The sequence below is a fragment of the Watersipora subatra genome, chromosome 1 (assembly GCF_963576615.1).
Source record: "Watersipora subatra chromosome 1, tzWatSuba1.1, whole genome shotgun sequence".
Taxonomy (NCBI): Eukaryota; Metazoa; Bryozoa; class Gymnolaemata; order Cheilostomatida; family Watersiporidae; genus Watersipora; species Watersipora subatra.
In genome coordinates this window covers 29975950-29996062 of record NC_088708.1, presented here as the reverse complement: position 1 = coordinate 29996062, position 20113 = coordinate 29975950, and the positions used below count along the sequence as shown (strand labels likewise).

The window sequence follows — 20113 nt, the reverse complement described above, 5'->3', positions numbered from 1 at the left end:
AATAGACATGGTTTTGTTGAATGCGTGAAGTATATTTGTGAAAATATTTCGACAAATGAGGTTGCGTGAAACTTTAAACAGAAGCCATCATGTACAACTACGTTCCATTTGAGCCGTTTTGGAAAGAGATTCTACTCTACAGCGGTCTCGTGATGGCGGCAGTTAACTGTTCGTTTTTGAGCTTTTAAGAGCTTGTAATCACATTTCCACATATTTTGCACCTACAACACAGCAGAGTAAGACAAGGTGAATCTTTTGATACCAAATACATGTATCTGTAATTTGAATTTTGTTGCAAGTCAACCTTTCAAGGAAAAGGCTACAATAAAGCAATTTTTGTAATCAAAGTTTAAAAATTCTTTGTTCTGTTTATTATTTCACACCCAAGTGAATTGTTGTCGGAAAAAAATTTATCTAAAGTTTTCATTACACGTGTATGAATCATCTATTACTGGAGTTGCATCCCCAATACAGCATTTCAGTAAATTCAAATTCAACCGGGCCTTTAACAAGCTTACTATCCAAACATACTGTATATCCACTGCCGGTACTGTACCACAACCGTATATCTACTGCCGGTACTGTACCACAACCGTATATCCACTGCCGGTACTGTACCACAACCGTATATCCGCTGCCGGTACTGTACCACAACCGTATATCCGCTGTCGGTACTGTACCACAACCATCTATCCGCTGCCGGTACTGTACCACAACCAGATCATGAGTTTGTTAGCTAAGCAGAATGCGACCAAGCTATTCTACGGAATGCTGATTCCCTTCCATAAAAATAGAGAAGACATACATGTAGATATATGTTGCAGGTAATAAAAAGTTAAGCTATTGAAAACTTATGCTAGGAATCAGTCAATTATGTTCATTGTGCATCGCAGTAATAACACCGAAAGGAAAAAGTAGTCCTTACATCATAATATCTGCTATTGTACTAACAATCAATTTCATACAAAGTTAAATCAGTACACTTGTTTATTATAGGGGTCCTGCTTGGAGACAGTCTCAGGCGCTAGCAAACTCTATAAATCCAAGATCTTTCTCTTTTTCACCAATGAGAGCATCAGATGACTTGAGAAGTTCACTTACTAGCTGAAATAAACAAAGGAATTTCTATGTACGTTTAATAGCCTAGTTTCATTTTATATTGTCTACGACTTTAAAGGCTGTAGCCAACTGCACAGAAGTTTTAGCAAAAATTTGATTGCAGCTTTAATATTCTAAAATACCACAATCAAAATTAGAAAAGCTGGTCTGTAAGATAGAAATATTAAGGCTTTTTGCCAATCTATAGATTTGTACTTCTATGTATATATTTAGCTAAGAAAATCTATTTGTGAGTCACAGAGAGTCATATGCTTGTTATCAAGATAGACTGAAAAGGCAAATCAAAGTTTTACAGAGAGTGAAACATGTCATTAGCTAAGTTAGAAAAAGGGTGTAATTTGCTGTGTTGTTCGTCAATTTGGGTTTTGTGAAGCTTTTTACATACAGGATACTAGTATAAAGCCGTGCTTGAAATTTTTAAAAAAGTTGATTTTTCAAACCTGACTCTGTTCTTTCAAGTGTGACTAATACTCTGGCAGTTCGGTTCACGGTGAGAAATCATCAGGTGTAGGCCTAATAAGTATCTGCACAATTATTCCCAAACACAGCAAGGTGGTCTAGTGGTGCAGATGACAAGGTGCCCGTCTGCTAAGACATATATCTGATGTTTAACCGGAGCAAGGCAGGTTTCTGCTGCCCACATCTAACCGTGGCTTGAGATAGATGGATGAACGCAGCTTTTATTGTAATTAATATTACTCTCAGATTTTCCCATGCATTTTCCCATGAGTTGCCAAGCAGTAACAAATTTTTTTGTAGTGTTTCCAGAGATGCTCTTAAAATTTTTGCTGTTCCTAAAACGCAGCTGTCATTGAGCGCTATGATTGTTTACTGTTTTCTTTGTAGGTGTAAAATATTAAGGATTTTGGAAATTTGCTTGCAGGTATTAAATTTTTAAAAGTTATGCCATTATAAGTAGTTTTATAAGCAGAATATAGTTAAAAGAAAATAATGAGTGGAGCCAGTAAGATCTGACATTGTACATAAACTTTTCTATTTGCTAGCTTGAATATTTTGACATGAAGCAATGGTTAATTCCTTTGGCTACAGCTTTTGTTGTTATCTCTGAACAGGGTGAATTAATGAAACCACAAATTCTGTAGCTGTCTTTTAGCTGTAAAGTAGCATAAAACACGTGGCAAACGTGGTCAGGCAATTCCAAGTATTATAGCATAAACTTCAATTGTTGAATAGAGCTTTATATTTTGCTCATAGACATCAATAACGGATGAGAATCAAAATTGTGATAAAATAACTAACTCTATTTTAAAGAGAATTGGTTCTGACTCAACTTATGTTACTGGTATAAGCTTTAGCAAATTCTATTAGTTTACCCTGCTTTGCAATTATTTACCTGAGCAGGCCTTACCAGGCCTACACTAGCCATAACATATTGCTTGTCTCTGCAACTTGTTACACGCACTAAGTTCTTCCTACCCATTGTACAACTTACGTGATTCGTTTAACTGTGTCTGCGTTTTGGTTTGCTGAACTGTTAAGAGATTATTTTTTGGCAGGTCGGGTTGGTTAGTGAGTAAGTTTCCTTGAGGAGCAGCAGGGGTGTTCTGATTAGCCAATTGTTTCTCCAATTGATCAGCCAAAGCTGTGCCCATTTCAAAGTGCAGCTGCTGTAACCTGCGCAGGTGATCATTAAATATTTACTGGTGTATCTTTGCTGTTGAAGTGCATCTAGCTTAAAAACTTTAGAAAATAAACTCAACTTGAGTTAATATTGCGCATAGCCATGTGAAAGCTATGTGTGTATATACATGTATAATATATATTATATATATTATTTTTATAATATATTTATATTTATTTATATATTATATTTATATTTTTATATGTTTATATATTTATATTTATAATATATATTATATATTATGTATATATTATATATGTATTATATATATACTAGCTGTACTACCTGGCATTGCCCGGGTAATAAAAAAGTCTTTGGACAAAAGATTTATTTGTATTTAACATATAACAACATTTGCCACCTTAACTTTCAAACTTTATATCATGAGGAAAACATTTTTTGCAGGTCAAATATGTTTAAAAAAATATAAAACAACTATAAAAGGGTTTAAATGTAAATGTGAAATAATTAGCAAGTAGTAGTTATATTAAGTCTAAGTAAAATGATTCGGTAATGATACAATTAAAACAAACTGACAAAACAAAGTAAAAATCCTGATAATGTTGAATTAATAATAATAATTCTTGCATAAAAGTGTGAATGTACAAAAAAGGTTTATGTTCCAGCAGAAGCTATCTATCAAAACTCTGAATACAACGATACTAATACTTCTCGATACTGGTACAAATGCAAAAATGAGATACTGGAGAGAGAATGTCGAGGCGCTTCCTGCGGAGGTAGTACAATTTTCTGTGTGAAATGAATTGGCCTTGACCACGAATATAGCAATTCAACCTTATGAAAAACTAAAAACAAAAGTTCAAAAAACATAAAAAGCATCGTGTTTCATATAGTTAATATCATTCAACGAGTGTAAAATAATACGTCATCAATCGTGTGCATACGGTATATGGTATATGATAGTGTCTTTGGCCAATACGTCTTGTATAGCTCAGTGGTTAAGTGCGGGGATTTAAAATTCAAAAGCTCGGGTGCAATCTCCATGAGTTCAAATCCATCATACTGCGGAATTTTAAATTCCAAGATTTTAATAACTGTAGCTGGACAGACACATATCAACTTTGAAAAATATAATTATATGAAAATGTCCAACCTCTACTTGGAGAGAAGATTTAAAGTGCTGGCACATAGAAACAATCATAATTCCAGTGGCACTTGGGGGCAATAACAACTGCACATCAAATATGGCTTGCCCAAATACAGGCAACAGTCAACAGAAGTGAGTTGCAGAAAGCACGCTATCAAGAATGACTAAGATTTTGAGTCAAGTGCTCAAACTCTCAGGTCTCTGGTCGGAAACGTGAGCTAAATTAGATATCACTACCTACTTGGGTTAACTGTGGTGAAGAAACAACTTTATTTAAATAAATTTTATAATATTTATAAGCATTTATTATAATATATTATAAACTTATATCAGAATATATATGTACTAAAATATATGTACTATAATAGTATTTGCTATTAATATATACTATAGTATATATACTATAATAATATAAACTATTATGTGTATTATATGTATTATAATAAATTATATACTATTAAATATACTATAACAATATATACTATAATATATATGCTATGTTATATACTGTAATATATATACTATGGTATAGTGTATATATAGTGCATATATAAAGAGCAGTTAGCTGTTAGTTATCAGTTAGCATCATGCAATCACTTGATGAGAACAGATCTATATCTGTTTGAAACAGATTTATAGTGATTAACTAATAGCTAATAATTAATGCTTCTTATATTTTATATTATAATATAAATCATTTTGCACTTAGTGCGTTGATCGCTCCTTTCTTATTTTTTATGAAACTAGTGATTTTAACGATACTGCTTATGCAATAACATCAGGCTTGTAAGCACCAACCTGAACAGCGTGTTATCCATGTGATCAAGAGATGTCACCATTGTCTCAATCCATATTAGGTTTGTGCACAAATCTGTCATCTGTACATAATCATCGTGTCTGAGGGTCTTCTGAAAATCTTGCAGCATATCATGGAAGTTAGAAAAGTTGCCCATTTTCTGCAAGTAATAAAATTGTTTACAAAAATAATTCTCCAAATTTGTCTTTTTAAACTCCCTAAGCGATCTTTGACTTACCACCTACTAGAAAAGTTGTGTTCCTTTTTTAGGCTTAGAATTTCTGAGGAGACAACTCCAATTAAATCATTACCATATTTGTAGTCAATGAACTTAACTTATCACATAAGTTCAAAATTTACCTGTCTTTCCAACATTCTTTTAACATCTCCCTGTTGCCTTTTCATCATAAATTCTTTCTTGTTCTTTATGATAGCCTCCCTCTCCGCGTCTTGTTGTTTCTACAGCATCAAGTATTGTTCCAAAACGATGCTGATATAGCATTACTAAATGTCTCATTACCAGCACTGTTAGTTTAATATTATTGTTTTGTCAAACAGAGTTGGCATGAAAGTACAGACCTGCATTGCTATCTGCCAGCTTCTGCTGTGACCGTTTCACTTTGACAGTCACTTTGTGAAAGTTGATGATTGTATGCAGCCAATCAAGAACTTTTTCATGATAAGTTTTTCACTTACATGTAAACTTAAAATAGAATTTCAAAATATTGCTAAATATTTCTGTTGTCAGTATTTTGTTGTGAATTAGCAATTGTTGAACTGGCCCAATCTTGCTCAAGTATGTGGCTATATCTAACGCCTTGTTGTGGTAAGACAACTTTAGCTTATTCAAAAACATCAAAAGTTGATTTTAATATTAATGGCTAGTTCTTCATTGAGTGTGTAACTCAGGTTGCTCATACTGGTCATTGCTGCCAGTTGAAAGATTAGTAATAGTTACAAGAGTGCTTTATTTCGCTCTATGCCCGTTAAGAAGACAACTCCAAATTACAAGTTTGGATTCTAGCATTCAAGTTAGCATCATGTGTATAGTGCCATGATGGATGCTTGCTACCCAGTTCTTTTTGGTCTCTAACAAAACATTTGGTGCTTTTTTTAATTTTAATGTGCTTGTGCAGTGCTGACAGCCACAAGGTATAGAACAGCATTGTGATCTAGAGGCGACATTCCATCAAGATTAACATCAACCAAAGTGAAAGAATGAAAATGGAGAGAGATGCTTGCAAAACGTTTAGAGTAAACTAATTTTTATATGCTTTTTCTGATACCAGATGGTTTTTGTTGAATCAAAATATTCTTAAGGCAAGTAAATTGTTCTTATCTTTTTGTCACAGCAAGAATTTAGATTTGTGTTTGCTTTTAGCTTACCTTATATTCATCAGTTGCCTCATTTATGTTCATTATAACGAGTCCAATGAACACATTTGTAAAGATGAAGTGGCCCACAAATATGAAGGCGACTGTGAACAAGCGACTACCAGTCTGGTCTCTCTTATCTAACTCTGCCTGTAGGTCAGTCCAACCCTCAACCTAAACAAAATAGCAAGTGGCTTTCAGCGAGCAGCAGGTAAAGCCAATGATGGTAATTGGTAATATATTGTAAGTTGCTCTATTGTATCGATAAACAGCGCATAACGACTTCCTAGTAATAAAAACCTTAGATGTTAGTTAAAATAGTAAATTTTATAGCTTATAGTAATGCAAATTAATTTTGTATACCTAAAAAGTTGCCTTAATATACAAATTTCAAAGACAAAAAGTAAAATTCTGACACATATTGGCACTGTCACCAAAAACAATATTTTATACCTGGCATTCAAAGGTTTTTCAAGCATTTTTGTTTTATAATTAAAAATGAAGGCACTGACGAAAATTAAATAGGGAATATCAAACAATGAAAGGAAGACTTTCTTTGCTATAATAAGAGCCGCGCCTGTCTAACTGTTTGACTAAAACCATGGTTGGTGATTAGGAAAAAGGACCGCACGGCACAAATTTTGAAACCATGACAACGCGCGCGCTTCATCACCCAGCATGCGACCACCTGCACCAATCATCCAGTTTCCACATTTTACAATTGCTAGTATGCTGGCAGCCTCGTGCGCCAAAAGAGATCATCACGTGTAATAAGTATACGCAAAATTATTCTTAAATGTGTGAAGGGGGTTGATTGGTACAGATAGTATCATACTTAGATGAACATTCAGGTTCAATTCCTGTGTGATGTATTCTTTTTTTCCAACTCTTTTAGCGTGTCTTCAGACAAACGGATAAACAGACATAACTTTTACTAGTATAAATATAATATAATAATATAATAAAGACTGGACAGACAGATATCTGAACAGACACGATAACAAATCTGATGATGACGGCGACGACGATGACAACGACGACGACAAACTCTGAGATTTATATACATGTATATAGGTTGTACATATACTTATTCTCTGTGCTTTCTTGGTACACCTGACAATATTTTGCAACACACTGGACAGCCAGGGTGTTAATAAACAAATCCAGTTCAAACTTCATCTAGTCTAAGATTGAGTAGATTTAGGTGAATATCTCTGTCACTACCTTTACCTCAAAGATTGTGCATCACCAAGGTTACAGTTTCTTTTGCATTGTACTAAAATATTGCAGTAATAGTAACATCTTTTTATTTGTCAATACTTTAATAGTTTTGTTTTTTACATGCAGTTTGCTTAGACACTTTAGGTAATTAATTATCAGCAGTGTTTATTAACGAAATATCATAGATGCTTGGAGTTAACAAAGCAACATATGTTCTTTTAGAAATATCGGATTCAACATCTGCAGCTGATCTCTAAACAAATTTACTTTCTATCTAGAGGTCTGACTATAAATAAAACTTATATATTTTTTTTAATTTAAGATTCTTTTGTATGACATCAATAAGGCATGTATGCTCATAATACCATACATAATGCATATGATTATGATATTGTACAAAGTAAATATTACAATGATGTCAGTGATAAAAGCATAAAGTCATGATGTCAGATATAACTTTCAAAGGCCTTTGGAAGTGTGTAGTATAGATAGTTCTAGCCTATCCGTTTTACAATGTTTATTTTTGAGGATAAGTCAAGCATACTGACTTACAGTGACGAAAGCAAATAGAGTCAGCATAGCGCTGCCCAGAGTTCCCCAATTCTCTTTGTCTCCCAATTCTCCAGTCCCAAATAAATAGAAACCGAGAATACCAAAGATGAAGATAAGCAGTGCCATCAGGAAGACCATGTTGATGAAGGACTTGCGAATCGTATCTAGCAGAGCTGTGACAAGGACCTACAATGATATATAGCATATATAGCAGTGACAAGGATTTACACTGCAGAGCAGTGACAAGGATTTACAGCGGTGCGTATCAGCAAAAAAGTCTCAGAAAAAAGCTTTGATGTAAGCCATGAATACAAGGAACTTCACATGACCAAGATAGCTGAATTGTGCATCAGTTGATTTATAGACATATTTTATCTGAAATACAGCTCTGTAGTGAACCTGTCTGAACATAGCTTGATCTCATAGGGATAAACTGCAAGTTATTTGCTAATCTTTCAGGCTTTTTTGACAATGGTTATGGGCTTCTATTTTGAATGTCAATCATTCATAGTATGAGATGGAAGGAAAAAGTAGGCTAAATAACCAAGGTCCTTCCTTTTTCAGCTGTATGTGGAATGCATGTACGCTCACCTGCAACCCTTTAATAAATGATACAGTTCGCAGGGTCCGAAATGCTGTCAGTGCACGCAGCACTCGGAGTCCATGTAGTTTTGGTATGTCGATGGAGTTCTGAGCTCTCAGTATGTTTGCCACGAGAGTTATTGTCAGAACAAATAGGTCAAACAAGTTGAACCAGCTTTTCCAGTAGCAGATAGGCTCAGCGTAGAGCTTCATCAAAAACTCCAAACAGTAAACAGCTGAAATTATACCCCAACATTTATTAAATAAGATATATATTTTATGAAGGCAAAACAGTGTAATACAGTAATACTGGATTGTTAAACAGTAAAGGCACCTATTTCATCAGCAGTGTCATCTATGTTATAAAATCACTCATTTTCATGCAGAATAAATTAACAAAGTATTATAAAGATTATATTGCAAATTAATAACATAATATACTATATTGTAATATAAGATGCTAACGTGTAATATAAGGAGTATAATAAAATAGGATGAATCTAATGTCATATAATATAATTTTATTATGACACAGCATGGTTATCAGAGCCAGAGAGACCGACCTTACGGCCACCGGCATCATTGGACCGAGCCTTTTTAACATAGAAGAAGGCTCGGTCACCATTCACGGGTTTTATATTTACCAGTGAGCAAACTGGTTCATTGTTCAACCGATCGATGAACAAAAAAGGGGCCGAAACTAACGTAAAAACCATCGCTATAAAACCATCACTATAAAACCATCGCTATAAAAGAAGAAGAGCATTCATTATTGTTCAGCAAAGCTAGCACAGGCTCTCTACATGGTGTTATTGTATGTACACACTTGGCTTCACGAATTTATATATACATTTATATATAATAAAATAATATAGCATAATAGACGTATAATATAATGTTAACATTAACATATAAGCATAATGTTAGCATATTATATGTTAGCATTATATATAGCATGTCATAAGTTTAATATTATATAGTAGAATATAACACAGTGTACTGACAAGTTTCAGTGACTCATCTAATCAGAGAAGTTGTTTGAAGATTGCTAAATACAGTGGCAGTGTAAACCGAGTTTCTACATTCACACAGTTAGTCTAAATATATTGATGCCATATTTGCAGTGTTCATAAAAAGCCAACAAATTAACATGTACTTTTTGTTGGTGCATCTAAAACGGAAGAAACTCACCTAGAAAAACTTCATCAGCAATAAAAATTACATATTTAAGTTTTTCCCTGTAGTAGTAGCTAGTATCCAACGTCATAGAGAGGGTGTTCATGAATATGACCAGCATTATTGCTACATCAAATTGTCTCGACTCCGTTATATGTTTGATGAACTGGTGGAAGTGGTAGTCAGCTCTTGGTTTCTTAATACTTTGTTTGTGACGATGAAGAGCCATGGCAATTAAGCAAAGGTAGGCAAGTTTGTAGCTCCTGTTTTAGTTCCTAATCCGTCTCACATGGAATTCAACCATTATGTAGTTAAGGGCGACGGAGCGACATTCTTTGAGGAACAACACGATGTCCTCTTGCATTGTTTGCTTATATTAGTGACTGTATTTTAAATTACAGCTTTTAGCGAATAAGTTTTTAAAAAAAGTTGTGGTGAATATCGTGGTGATTTATTAGTTATTCTAAGTTATTTAATTTGGCAGACAAAGACCTCTCACAGACAAAGACCTCAGTTTAGTAAGTTATCGATTTAGTATTCGCTGTTGGAGTCTGTGTACAGGCATTCCATCATTCGATTTTAGTCTAACCAACTAACTAAATAATTTAGGTTTATCTCTAAAGTTCAAGTCATACAAGTTTCAAGTTTCAAGTCGTGTTGTAGAAACTAAAACCTTTATGAACTCATTTGGTATTAAGCCTACTTACATACTCTGAGTCGTGCTGTTTAATCGATATGTGAATGTGTCAGCCAAAACTGCAACAATCTGGATAAGCCACAATAAATAAAATTTTCAAATTTTTGAGTGCTGTTTATAAAGTTTTTATGTTTTAAACTTATTCAGAAACCAAAAGAAACAGATTTGTACATTTCGAAAGTTCACTTTTTGTCATTTATATTCTAGAGTTGTCCTACCTGGTCTAAAAATATCAATGTAGTTTGCGCCATTGAGCCTAACGTCATGTAATATTTGAACTGTTTCAAAGGATCGATAAGGCTTATTGTGTAACGCGCATTCGCTTACTTGTACTGAATGAACAGACCTTTTGTACTCATAGAGCGCTACAAAGGGGGACCTGAAGTTTTAGTCCATAGTAATCGTAGTCTGAAAGGAGAGACTAAACGATCCCCCCAGAGCATAGCGATAGAATGAAAGGCTGACGAGGCAAAGTGTCAATTTGCTCATGACTGGACAACTATGGACACCTTTGCTGATGCTGAGTTTTCTCCTACTAGTTAGCGGTAAGGGATGTCTCTACCCTCTTCTTCCTCGTGATCACTAGAAAGATCGTAAGTAGCAATAGGCTCTAGTAGGAAAGCATGTAAAGGTGAGGTAATGGAGTCATTCTACCACGAAGTAATATACAGTGTGAGCTTGTTCAATGATAGTTGCACTGACCAATCTGAAAAAATTTACGATTCCATAAACATAGTGATGACTGCTTTACATATAAAACAAATGGTTTATAATCAAGCAGGTCTGTTACCTCTATGTTAAGTGTCAGATTTGTTACCTCTATGTTAAGTATCAGCAGTATTCTGAGACACACGCTGCCAGTTTCTATGCTGTCAGTAAACAAGCAGTTATAGTGAGACTATATGTCAAAAAATTACAAAATACGCTTTCTATGCTGCCAGAAAAAGTAATTTTTTCTTGTATCCTAAAGTTGTTGAATGCAGAAAAAAAGACAACCTATATAGTCGTATTTCACTACAGATTTTGAACATGGGCTCTTCTTTCTTACCACTGAGCAAACAATAACCAATAGAGATCATTGTAGGCCTACAATTTATTATCACTGGTCACTTCACTTGACCTCGCATGACAAAAATAAACTTACAAAGTTCTAGAAACATTATGGACTAAACTGTACTTTAGTAGAGATAAAGGAATATCTATAGAGAGTTCAATAATAATTTGAATCAAGTGTGATTATATTGAGTTGCAATGAATTTAAGAACAGTCATTTATTGGTTCACTGGTAGTATATTAGTATATTAATATATTATTATGCTTGTTTATAGTGAGTTTGCATATCCTTGCACTAGTACTGTACTATACCTGTGTAGTTAAATAGATGTCAGGTTCTACTGGTTCAGAGTGTCCGGCCTGTTAACAACATGTTGTGGTTTGAGTCTCTAAAAAGGCCATAGGTGGTGACAAAAGTGGCATCCAACCTTAATTTTCTCTAGGCAACTGGGCGTGTCTCCAGTCCTCAAGGTTTCCTTGCTATTGAGACATTGTTTGTACAACAATGCTCTTAAAAACCTGTCCACAGCCTTTGCTTGCAATAACCTAAGCAGACATCGTACTCGATGTTCGAGGGATCACACACACTTTTATTAGTTTGCTAACTCATTAGTACAGTGGTTCCCAAATGGTGGGGAATTCCCCCAAGGGAGAAATTTTCATTTTTAGGAGAATTCTGGCCTTTATTTATAAATTTTTGCTGATACATCGTATTTGTAAAGCTGGGCATAATAGTTCCCTACATGCTGCATATCGTTGTTTGTTGTTAATAAACTGAGTGTTTATTACATTGTGTACTATCTTGTGATTCATAGTTTTATCATACTTTTTATAACTGGGGATTTTCCACTTCCTTGTCACCAACAGTGTCGTATAGTTTCACAGAGTCCCGTGACCAAGAGCCGGAAACAAAAACGCTTGATTCCAAACAAACCCGATCGACATACTGATCTCTAATGGAATATTCTTACCTCGCTCTCAACATCTCACTCTTTTGCATTTACTTTACTTTATTACAAAAAATCACTGATAGTTTCTTGTAGAGAATTTTGTCTTGTTTCAAATGGTGTATAATACAACAATCAATTTCATAGCGACTGCCAATGGGAGTAATTTTTGTTGGTTAGTGTTGCGGCCTCTCCATTATAACTTATATAAAACAATAGTGGGCGCGGCTTATTTGTTTGGAGCCGTGCGAGCTCCGATATGCGCATCCGTTAGCAGCGAAACTCTGTGAAGTTATACAGCTCTGTACTGGCAGAGTCATATAGCTTTAAAAAGTCTCACGACTAAAACCGGAAACAAAAACGTCGGATTCCAAACCAACCCGATCGACATACTGATCTCTAATGGAATATTCATACCTCGCTCTCAATACCGCTCTTTTTTGCATTTACTTTACGTTTTTACAAAAACGTTATTAGCAGCTTTTTGTAGGAAATTTTGTTTTCTTTCAAATGGTTCATGATACAACAATCAATTTTAAAGTGACTGCTAATGGGAGTAGTTTTTGTTGATTAATGTTGCGACCTCTCCATTATAACTTATATAAAAATAGTAGGCGTGGCCTGTTTGTTTGGAATCGAGCGAGCTCCCGTATACGCTTCTGTTAGTCGCGGGACTCTGTGAAACTATACGGCTCTGGTCACCAATAAGATGCTGACCTGACCTTTATAAAGATAGTTGAACTACTACATGCTGTGATACTTAATATTTGGTGCTGTGGAATGCAAAAATGACAAAATATAAAGACGTATGCAGATTGAAAGCGAAGCCTGATAGAATAGGGGAGAATGGAGTTTTTGTAGTCTGGAAGGGGGAAACCAGCAAACCTAATTGGGAGCTCATGCATTGGTACATTAGCAAGATATGTTTCTGTTAACACGTGTTACCTTTTAAAACAAAGTTCAATATTATTATGCGGTACGCAGGTGACCTGCTGCAGTTCTATCAGCTGATAAGAAACCTCGGAGGAATTGATCCACTAACTCTCACTCAGTATGGATGTTATTGTGGACTGGGCAGCTCTGCGAATGGAAAAGTAATTGATTGTCTAGATAAGTGAGTTTAAAGAGAAGACAACTATGTTATAGTTTACAGTTGATAGAACTTGAAGCGATGAGTAATAGTCACATTCCAGAAAGATTATTCTAGCCCAACAATGAGATATATCAACAATCCTTCTTTTGTACATATATCTCATCTACTGTAGTAAGTTTTTATGTTTGAATCAATCATAGATTTTAAGATATTATAGTTAACTGTAAGTGTATTCATAAACAAATTTGTTGCGTAGTCAGCATTTTCTGGTTACTTTTTGTATTCATGGATGTACAATATGTCATATAGTCAAAACAGCCAATGGTAATAATATTCAACTACATATATAACATTGATCTTCTAAGCTTGTATGAAACTGTCACATCAAATAAATGATACAAGCAATAATTAAAATACTTCATAAAAATTGAAATGTTTTGTACAGGTTTCAATCTCCTAACATTCAAGTAGGCGGGCAGTCGCTCTGCCAACTGCACTAATTTGGAATTTGAAGTCGTAAAATAATTTGTACTATAATAGGAGTGGTGTTCCGTGACGGTAAAAGATTCCCACGTGAGGAAAAGGTTATAAGAGTGGACTGCCCAAGCTCGACATGTTGCCTACAGTTTATTTAATGTAAAAAACAGACTCACTCGGAGTAATGTAAGGCTCAATTGGCAGTTTAAAGCTTTCGCTTTACATATAAATGCACTGCGATCTGACTAGAAAATCAAGAATATACCTTCGCGTGCTTTAAAGACAATAGGACAATAAGACATGTTTATGGATTGCTGTCGGGAGAGTAGTGTAGGAGTTGGCACAGCTGACTGATTGATTATGAGAGATATTTTGAGCCAGTTTCGATGCTTTTTGACAGCATGATCTTCGTTTTTATTACAAAGTGAATTTTTGGTCAAATTTTCTTCAAAAAACAATTTTTCAGGATCATTTGCTCTTGTTTTTCAAATTTCAATATCTAAATAATATGCTGTTGCAATATATGAATGTAATATATGTCATACATATTTGTAATATAACTAATATATGATTGTAATATATGTAGTATATGAATGTAGCCTAATATATGTCATACATAATTGTAATATAAGTAATATATGATTATAATATAAGTAATCCCATGACCAATCACGAGCGAAGCGATTGTTTGAGAGCTTTATGATAAATGCATATGTGCACACAACTCACGAAAATTATTCATGAGCGGCCATCGCAAACCCTTGTACCGAAATCTTATCAACAAATTTAATCATTTTTCTATGAAGTCGTTTAAGTATAATAACGACACAAAACGCATATAAACCTGTTTAAATATGTTACCAAGTTTTTGAAATTTGTAGACAATATCCTAAAACTAACCCATCTGATCGGATTATACATAAACAGACAGATTAATTTGGCCTAAAATCACCATTAAAACCATGACAAGCCTTTTTTAACCAAATTAAGACTGGCTGACGAAACGCCGACAAGGCCGTGCGACAGAGAGTAGAACCATTAAGTTGTGCGCATTTCACGATGGCTTGTCTATGGCATTGTCCAATTGCCAAAGGTTTCTAATATCTTTCCGTTTTTAATATCTTGCAAAAATATTTAATTATAAGAATAATTATTTGATTTTATAAAATTATTAAAAGACTTAATTATAAGAATAATCATTTGAATTTATTTATCCGAAGGTTTCTGTAATAAGCATAGACCGTTTGAGGCGTAGACTTATTTACAGGTACAAAATTGTGGTACACAGTTTATCAGCCTGTTTTTTTGTCCAATTACCAAAGGTTTCATTAAATTATTTAGAACGTTAGCCAAAATTCTTTACATCTTATGTACAAGCTAAGGCCGAACTACAATGCCCTCTTATGACGAGAACATTTTTTTATTTTGCTCCAGTTTGCAGAAAACTTCCAGACGCGTGAATGCTGATGCTCGCTTTCTATAACAGATCGCTATCAAAACCATACTACATTCAACACAACCAACTTTCAAACTGTGTATATTACACAACAGCTTGCCATTTTACTTCTAATATTACATTTCAAGATATAATAAAAATATTTCATTATTGCTGTTGTTAAATTACATATCGTACAGTAGGTAAGGCCTACAGCTTTAATTAATATTTATTTTATTGTTGTAAAACATAGGTTTGAGGTAGTAGTAGATTAGGTGTGATTTTTATACAACCTTTTGTTTTGCATAGTTAACTTTTTGAATTTAATTTCAAAACAACTTGACAACTACCATGGACATACAACTTCCCAGGACACCACGTCGTGGCCGTCGCCAACGCAGTTGCCGTCCGCGTATCTCTCAATTATTACAGCTCAATAGGAGGATAAATAGAAGGTCCTCACAGCAACCATCAACATCAAAACTTAATGCTAATGTTCAACAACACACTACTCAAATTAATAACAACAACTCATCTGGTTCAGAGAATTCTTTAGTAGATGTTGTAAGCGATGTAAATGACATGGACTTGGCAGCCCCTTTGTTTCCAGATGATGATCATGATTTTATAGACATCATTGACTATGAAAATATTGCACAAAACAATATTGCTCCTCCCAATGCTGCCCCTCTTCATCACATTCCTCATTTTCAATCTTTAGATAGTCTTGATTTTTAAGAACTGCGTAACAACTTTCTAGGCAGACTTGACAACAACATATCACAGCTCACATGTACTGGATGTAATGAAAAACATGTCATGACATACGATACTCAAATACAACTATGTCATACGTGCCAACAAGTTAGACCTGACACTGTTAATAAATTCAGTGCAGCCAACAATGTGGATCCAGGTCCATCTGTTGAATTGTTATCTTCTTTTACACTTATAGAACAGTTACTCACAGTTACTCATTGCTAAGGTTTATCCTACAAGGTCAATATTCCGTCTTCCGCGTGGTGGCCAATTTGGGTTCAGAGGTCATGTCATCAATTTCCCTCGGAACATAAATGACTTTGTTATAAATTTACCTCGCCAAATACAACAAATTGACATCATTGTCCTTCGTTGACGTGTTGACCAACCTGCCTTGCCAGCCAATCTCTTTGCAGTTCGCCTTTAGCAGTACCATTTGACTGCTAATATTGCATTTCTCAACCAGCAGTACCATTTCTTTTTTCCATTATCACTTTGGTCCTGGGCTGTATGACTGGGACATTTCTAGTATACGATTGCAATATAATAATATATGTAATACATGATTGTAATATATGTAAAATATGATTGTAATATATGATTGTAATATATGATTGTAATATATGTAATATATGATTGTAATATAAGTAATACATAATTGTAATATAAGCAATATATGATTGTAATATATGTAATACATGATTGTAATATATGATTGTAATATATGATTGTAATATATGATTGTAATATAAGTAATATATGATTGTAACTACGACCATTTTCATCGGGTAACAATGTTAGGAATTCATAACGCCTGGTTAACGTTTTTCTTAAATGTGAACTAAAAGGCAAGTAAATTTTTACAGTTGTTACTAGCCCCCTCTATCACAATATATAGGTCAGATATGTTTGATTAGCTGTTACTTATCTTGTTATAGCCACTGTAGTCACTGTTCTACTCTGTGGTGTAGATGCTGCTTCCATCATGACAACTGCTACGCTGCCCTAAAGACTCCTTGCTTCTATGAGTACTCATTCTATTCTATCTCACGCTACACACTTAATGACACCAACTATGCATGTGGTAAGTAGTCCAAGGCAAATGCTTAAACCATTTTTTCATGCCATAGATTAAATTCATTAATGCATTTTTGGTAGATCAGTTTTTGTTAAATCACTAAGTTTGGTCCTACCTTGTCAGATTTTTGAGTGTTTATCTTTTGGATTACAAAACGTTTTTGAATTTGCTCAATCTGGCTGTCCATGTATCTCATGTCATACACATCATTAAATGTTACATACCACCATGGTTTTATTTCATGTCGAACATGAAAATTTATACTCTACATTTTGAGGTAAAAGTCTCTTTCATGCAAGTTTCAGAAGATGCCGAGTATGTCTATTTGTTAAGAGAAATTGCTGTCATAAAATCATGAAATTTTGCAGTGGAGGACCAAGATGAATGTAAATATAAGCTCTGTACGTGTGACTATGACTTTAGTCTTTGTGTAAATCAGTACAAGAGGCTATACAAAGCGGACTGTGTAGGTGTTAAAGAAGAGCAACCGTGTAGGTAAGACAACTCCTATTAGGCTACTAGACTGTGATCCGGATGTTAAAGTGATTTTACGCAATAGTGTTTTTAAATATTTTGTACAGTGGGCCATTTAAGGTAAAAATAATTTATAACGTCATAATTTTTGACTACCTATCTTGGTATGAAGCATAATAGATACAAGCTAGGTGCTAAAAACATAGGCTAAAAAAGGTGTTTGTATTGTTTGACTACTTACCATTGCTTGAAGTATAATAGATACAACCTACATTTAGGTGTTAAAACATAGGCTAAAAAAGCGTGTAAGTGATTGCAGTGTAATTTACATATACATTGTATATATTACAAGCGCTTACACCGCTTTCCCATTTGCAGACGCACAGCTAATTATTCCCGTCCAGCCTGTGAAAATGAAGATATAGAGGATATGATAGAGCAAACCAAGCAAAATTGTTTCATAGAACAAGAGGAGACAACTAATAGTGAATTTCTAAATATTTCAACATCATTTGATAAACCAGCAGTCATTGCCTCTCTGAGTACTACTACATCGACTGTTTCAAAAGTAAATTTAACAACAACAAAGTTGAACGTCACTTTAGCAAGTGATGCCAGTTCCATCTCTTACAATGCACTATTGATGTCTCTACTAACCATCTTAATTTCTCCTATTATGTTTGCATGATTTTTGTTTCAGCTCCGTTCTTAAGTGTACTCATCATTGAGAATGTTTCAATTATTTTTGCTCATTTTTATGTTGGCTTCCATCTCTCTGGCACATTGTGCAGACCAGACACTCTAGGGCAACAAAGTCACAATGTTTTACAAGAGTAGCTCATGTGTTAAAACATTTCTGTCATATCAACATCATACATGCAGCAAGTTTTAAATTTTTCAAATTTTATAATAAAAAAGACTACTGACACTGATGTTTAAATGTTGTTACTGTTTCTACATGCATTAATTAAAACTATCAAGCTAAATGTACACATGCAGGCTAAATGTACACGTGCGCACATGCAGGCTAAGTGTACACATGTACACATGCAGGCTAAATGTGCACATGTACACATGCAGGCTAAATGTACACATGTACACATACAGGCTAAATGTACAAATGTACACAAGCAGGCTAAATGTACACGTGTACACATGCAGGCTAAATGTGCACATGCACACATACAGTCTAAATGTACATACACACATACAGGCTAAATGTACACATGCACATACAGTCTAAATGTACACATGTACACATACAGGCTAAATGTACATAAGTACACATACAGGCTGAATGTACACATGCACACATACAGTCTAAATGTACATATGTACACATACAGGCTAAATGTACACACGCACACATACAGTTTAAATGTACACATGTACACATACACTCTAAATGTACACATACACTCTAAATGTACACATGTACACATGCAGTCTAAAGGTACACATGTACACATGCAGGCTAAAGGTACACTTGTACACATGCAGGCTAAAGGTACACATGTACACATGCAGGCTAAAGGTACACATAAACACATGCAGGCTAAAGGTACACATGTACACATGCAGGCTTAAGGCGGGGTCACACGAGCACCGAACCGAACTAAATGACGCAAAAAGACGTTCCTCTCAGCTGTAAAAAGTTCGGCCGAAAGGCGTGGTCACACGAGCACCGAACCGAACTAAATGACGCAAAACGACGTTGCTCTCAGCTGTAAAAAGTTCGGCCGAAGACATTTCTAGCCGAAACGAACTATTTCGGTACTGCTCGAAAATTCGTGCCGAACCCTTGCTCTTATTGGCTGGTTAAAATTCTAGAATTCTAGCGAGCACGCGTCACATTTCTCCTTACATGCGTGTGAGTAAAGTTAAAAAAGAAATGGGACGATACTTTTATTTCGTTAAATAAACAACATGAAGCAATTTACGACAAGGTTCACCCGGACTTGTGATTGGGTTGCATAAATGTAAGATGTTGCACTTAAGTTTTGCATAAATGTAAGGGAATGGTTGTGATTTTCTTTCGTGTAGAATATAAGTAATGTGTCATATTCATCCTGATGAAGTATCGTTGACTGATTTATTTATGTAAAACCACAGTACTATGATAAAGACTGTTTTTGTTTGTTATGTACTCAGCATAGAAAAACATTCATATGTTAATAAAAAAATATAATTATGTTGATGGGAAGGGTTAGCAAAATCTTTGTATCGAGTGATTTATTTTGAGCAGCTGAACGATCTTCTGATAAATCTGCTGTGTAATTGTAATTTATAATTGTTCCTCAAATTTTTTGTTTACAATAGAAATATTTAACTCAAATACATAACAACTACTAATGAAACCGTGTCCTGTCTCTATACAAATGGTATCTAAAAAGCGAAGTGACTTCGGATGCCGTGTGACATGTGCCACGAACCGAACCAGCCTCCGAACCGAACCTACGTCGGTTCGGTGCTCGTGTGACAACGCCTGAAGACATTTCTAGCCGAAACAAACCATTTCGGTACTGCTCAA

General features: G+C 34.7%; 2 protein-coding genes across 2 annotated transcripts; one reads left to right on the top strand and one right to left on the bottom strand.

Moving 5' to 3' along the window:
• Positions 1-517: 517 nt before the first annotated feature.
• Positions 518-9799, bottom strand: LOC137386130 (cation channel sperm-associated protein 3-like). The gene is made up of 8 exons (XM_068072826.1): positions 9586-9799; positions 8404-8630; positions 7813-7998; positions 6052-6189; positions 5026-5124; positions 4668-4825; positions 2573-2754; positions 518-705 (listed from the first exon to the last, which is right to left on the bottom strand). Exons 1-8 carry the CDS (start codon positions 9797-9799, stop codon positions 518-520), a joined length of 1392 nt encoding a protein of 463 aa, XP_067928927.1.
• Positions 9800-10754: 955 nt separating this feature from the next.
• On the top strand, positions 10755-18346 carry LOC137386118 (acidic phospholipase A2 EC-I-like). Its single transcript, XM_068072823.1, has 5 exons — positions 10755-10812; positions 13252-13381; positions 17003-17115; positions 17478-17604; positions 17962-18346. Exons 1-5 carry the CDS (start codon positions 10755-10757, stop codon positions 18269-18271), a joined length of 738 nt encoding a protein of 245 aa, XP_067928924.1. The 3' UTR covers positions 18272-18346.
• The last annotated feature ends 1767 nt before the right edge of the window (positions 18347-20113 follow it).